The sequence below is a fragment of the Buceros rhinoceros genome, unplaced genomic scaffold, assembly GCF_000710305.1.
Source record: "Buceros rhinoceros silvestris isolate BGI_N320 unplaced genomic scaffold, ASM71030v1 scaffold20007, whole genome shotgun sequence".
Classification (NCBI taxonomy): Eukaryota; Metazoa; Chordata; class Aves; order Bucerotiformes; family Bucerotidae; genus Buceros; species Buceros rhinoceros.
The window spans coordinates 3,811-8,707 of NW_010423002.1; the positions used below are offsets into that span (position 1 = coordinate 3,811).

General features: G+C 52.9%; 1 protein-coding gene across 1 annotated transcript in view; it reads right to left on the bottom strand.

Annotated features, from left to right (window-relative positions):
- NEMF (nuclear export mediator factor) overlaps nt 1-4,897 on the bottom strand; it is a gene marked incomplete at its 3' end in the record, with an annotated part of 16,489 nt that overhangs the window by 3,802 nt on the left and 7,790 nt on the right. Inside the window, 9 exon segments of the mRNA XM_010140279.1 lie at nt 209-321; nt 417-479; nt 811-914; nt 1,691-1,779; nt 2,267-2,330; nt 2,561-2,746; nt 3,495-3,703; nt 4,180-4,257; nt 4,749-4,811. Of these exon segments, the coding sequence (XP_010138581.1) occupies nt 209-321; nt 417-479; nt 811-914; nt 1,691-1,779; nt 2,267-2,330; nt 2,561-2,746; nt 3,495-3,703; nt 4,180-4,257; nt 4,749-4,811 (969 nt within the window).

Here is a 4,897-nt window from a genome sequence, read left to right on the forward strand (position 1 = left end):
AGCCGGAAGCCGCAGCTGCAGCATTTCCCTGTCCTGCGTGTGTCAATCAGCACTTACCGTCCCACCCCGCACCCCGAGGCCGGCAGAGCCAGGAGAACCCCCGACGAACGGCACCACACACTAAAGCTTCACCCACGCCCATCACTTCCCACCCAGGGACACTGGCTCCGCGGTCGCACACCCCTTCCCTCAGCTCGTGTGTCCTCACCTGGTTGTGGGAGACCCACCAGGCGCTGGTGACCACGCGGGCGTCCCAGGCAGCGCTGTAACACAAGGCCATGGTGCCTGCCTCCGTCAGCGTCCGTGGAGGGATCGGCTCGCCTGCAGAGATCACCCAGCGCATCAGCCAACGCCATCCAGGCGCCTCGGAGGAAACTCTCCAGCTTCCACACGCGCCCTGCTCCAGCACGAAGTACCTGAGGGGTTCTTGATCACACAGCTCGTGGCCCCGTGGAGGTCGGCGTGCACATAGATGTCCCCTGGAAAAGCAGCCACACGGGGGGTAACTACACAGACCACTCGAGCCGGGGTGCAGGCTGCTGGCGTTACTTGGAAACAGCTATTTTGGCAGCGTGGGAAGAGGGTACAGAAGCCTTTTAGTCCATCCCAGTTGTCCTGGGGAGAATCAGCTCCCGATCAACTCTGATCCCACAGAGCTGGAGCCCCCAGCAACGCACACACAGTCTCTAGGACTCGCCATCCCCCAAGTGCCCTTTGACCTCAGACCCAAGGCAGGACAACGCAGAGAGACCTTCCTGTGTCATGCTGGTATAGCTACAAAGCTGGAAAGCGAGACTGCAGCAGACTCACCCGGTTTAAGGTACCGCTTCACAATCAGCTCGTTCTGCTGCTGATCTCTTCCGGCAATAACGAGGTAATTCTCAGAACTGATGAACCACAGGAACTTCTCAAACCTGCCAAATTACATCAATCCACTGTGTGAGCAACACCTGGAACTAAGAACATTGCAGAGGTGGGTTTTATTCCAAACTCTAAGAACAGCCATCTACAGCTTAGACAGGACCCGGCAAATCAAGAGGGTCCTCCAGGGGAGGCTGAGGTTGTCCCTGAGGAGCCATTTCTGTCCCACTGGGGTTTTGCAGGCGTGTCCCAGGCTGCCCAGGGCAGTGGTGCAGTCCCCATCCCTGGAGGGGTTTCCCAGCCGTGTGGAGGTGCTGCTGCGGGACAGGGGTCAGTGGGGACCTGGCAGTGCTGGGGAACAGGGGCACTCGAGGAGCTGAAGGGGCTTTTCCAGCCTGAATGATTCCACTCTGTGACTCTGAAGTGTCACATCCATCCACATGCCTGGGGAATAAAGCCAAGGCACGGCACAAACACATCACTGCCAGCAGCAGCTGAGATGAAACAAGTCCCATCACCACAAAGTCCTACTTTTTAAATTTTAATAATTCAGTTACCAGACTACAGAAAACTCTGGGGTTTTGTTTTGGCTTTTCTTTGGTTTGTTTTGTTTAGTTTCTACATCCATTGAATGAAACTATCTCAGGCAAAGGCACTACAAGGATCCAGCCAGCACCTTCAAGCAGCTGCTGTAAGGAGACTCAGCAGAAGTGCTTAGAAATCACAACCATCCCCACTGCTAGGCCAGGGACAGCTCCACCTGCCACAATCGCTCCGAATTTGTGCGCGTTGACAGCACATTCGATAACAACAGCGCAGCTGTACTTGCCAGTAGACCTTTCTGGCTTTCTGGATGGTGGTGACTGTCTGCACTTCCCTCAGCGTCTGCTTCGTCTTCTTCTCAGCCGACTTGAACGCCTGGTTAGACAGAAAGCACGATGGCAAACGGCCAGCACAGGGATCACCAAACTGCTGACTGGACAGAACGCAGAAGGAAACGTCCTCAGAGCATGGGCTCCATGCACCGCTCCTCACGGGCATGCACTTCACCTCCACACCACGCGGAAGAGAGCACCCTAACACCTCCACAAAGCTCCACCGCCCCCCGAGGTCACCAGCTTTTGGGCTGGAGGGATTTCCACCCATTTCCCACCCCCACTAAACCCCCATCTCCAGCCTCCCCACCAAGCCCCCGGTGTTCACAAAACTGCTGGTGGAAACCAGAGGATGCAGCGGGGACCTGCGATCCTCTGTCTGACCTGGTCAGCTTAAAAGCTCAGGGATGAAACAACCCTGACTGGTTGGTTGGTTTCACCTTCCAGGTCTCATTAGGGCAACTTAGACCAGGTTGGTCTTGCTTATACTTGCTTTTAAATATCTTCTAAAAACAAAGGAAAAAAAGTACCTTTTCTGCAGCTTCTACCGTCTTCTGTGTTTTCTTGGCTGCATGTCTTTTGTGATCGTAGTACCTGTGAAACACGGGTCCGTTTGCACCTGAAATCCCAGCAGGTTCCCTCAGACCCACAACGGATCCTCAGGGTCCTCTCTGTGTTAAGCACTCAGTTTGGAGGAGATTTCTTTTTGTTACAGAGCTCAGGGCAAGCTTCCCCTCTCCCTTTCCAACCTTCATCTTTAAGAAGACACACTGCAAGCACCCAGAAGCTGCTGCCGCCACAGCCCACCTCGCCGCAGCCCTTACTTCTTGGCGTTGGCGTACGCAGACAGGCTGAGATCAACATCCACCAACGACGGCTTGTTCTTCTGCGGTTTCTTCAGCTCTTTGGTTTTATTCTTTTTCTTTTTTCCTTTTGGTTCTTCCGCTTCTTCTTTCTCTAAATCAGCATCCTCCTCCTCCTCCTCCTCTTCTGATAACACATAAGGGTTCCTAAAAGCGATGACATCGTACAATTAAATAAGAGAACTGGTTCTTTTTCACTCTCAGTGCGACGCTCTCTCGGGAGGACTGGAACCCTGACACCACTTGCACTGTGCAGCCACGGGAAGGCCCCAGGATGCCTGCTGATGTCTGGGAGTCAGCCAAAGCTTGGGGTGAAAAATGAAAACAAAAGCAGCAAGAGCCCAAATTTTGCAAGGATGTGACATTTCTGAAGCCATTTCTTCATCGAAAGGCACACAGCGAAAGTTCCCGCTTTCGCATCTCTAACCTCCCGACGCAGTGTGAGATCAGGTGTTCCAAGGCACTCTCGCCGCTGCCCCTCTGCCCACTCTCTCGTCAGGACTCTGACAAGCGCCATGGCACCAGCCCGTCACTGCGCTGCCAGGAGCCGCCAGCAGCATCGCAAGGGGCAGGAGGGAGCTCACGGGGGTTTTAGACTGAAGAAGAGTAAATCAGAGTGAGCTGCTGATGGGCAGGCTGGAGCTTTGGAGTGGTGCTTCAGGACGGCTCCACAGATACTGAACCGAGATCTATTCCAGTAACCAAACCGTGATTGTTTCTGAAAGCAAAAGGAAGCCATCCCTCTGCTCACAGAACCGTGCTCTCTTCACGCTGCTGTGGGAGGAACCGAACAGTTTAACCCCCAATGCTCCAGCTGTAAAGAAACCTGTCTCCCACCCCGCTCACCCCGCCGGCCCTAGCTGCCTCTGGCAGGGGCAATGGGCCACGTCCTTACCTCAGCAGCATGGTGATGTGGTTTGTCTGAAGCTTTAATTCTTTGATTGCACTCGCAACGGGGTCTCCCTGGGCTTGAGCTTCTTTAACGATGGCTCCGATCTCCGTCCAGTCGATCTGGTTGGCTAACGCACTGCGGACCACCTGGATGGCTCGGTCCACCATCTCCAAGTTCATTTCTATAAGTTCTCCTTTTATCTTATCAGCTTCCTTAAGGAAAAGAAAAAAGTTTAGACCTGTTGAAGCCAAACACACGCTCAGCAAAACGAAAGCAGTGATTAATACCGAGATGAAACACCAGAACGGCGCTGAAATGGTCACCCAGGACAACCCCTGTGAGCAGAGCAGCTCAAGCGTACTGTGATGCTTGGAAGGGAGCAGAGCCCTGCGGGGCCAGCCCAGCCTCCCCGAGGGGCTACACGGTGCTCAAGGCAAGGGAAGGCTTCACTTTGGGACCTAACGATGACCACGGCAGAGTGAACCAGCAGGTACAACCCTTGGAGAAACATTATGTGAGAAACATTAGTTAAAAAAAAAAAAAAAAAAAAAAAAACTAGAATTCAGTAAAACAGTCCTAAGGCTAAAGCTATTTAAACTCTAAGTAGCCTTTTCAGCTGAAAATTATGTCTTCAGTTAACACAACGGCTGCAAAAAAAAAAAAAAAAAAAAAAAAATCTGTGTCTTACCTGAGCTTGCTGAAGAGCTTCTAGTCTGTGCTCATGATCCCTGCGGACGTTCTCGAGTTTCTTCAGTGCTTGTTTTTCCTTTCAAAAAGAAGCTTGCCTTGCATCCAGCCCTCTCCTACGTCCTGTGCTTGGGCTGGGATGAGATGGTCTCAGCTTCTCAGGCTTGGCTGGGAAAAGCAGCTGGGCATCGGGAGCTTTGCGATGTACCCCAACTCTTCCTCCCTACGTCTGTCTTGCAGTCAGCTGGGGCAGAAGATGGAAAAATATAAATACAAGGGGCATCTTGTCACCCAATCACTGCAAGACACTCCCCAGAGCATTCCAGCACAGAAAAATACCGCGCGTAAGAGACGCTGAGTCTCCAGAATATTGTTGTTAATGCTGTTCCCGGTATTCCAGGCAGAACCACATCGGACATACTGAAATCCACGTGCTCACTGCCCCGACTCAGCACTTCCACAGCAAAAAATAGAGCTGTTCAGCTCCCTCACCCCAGGCTTCCAGAACCACGCAGAGCGCCTGAAGCTCAGTAGCCACCGGGGCTGCCCCACTGCCGGCTGGGAGCGTACCTGCTGCAGTGCTTTCAGGTCGATTTTCTGTCCCTCTAGCTTGGAGTAGAACTCGTCTGCTGCCTGAGGAAGAAAACAAAGCTGCTGTTTGGCATGCTGTGCTCTTCAGATTAAATGATACTGCAGCGATAGCTCCGTCTGCCCTGAAT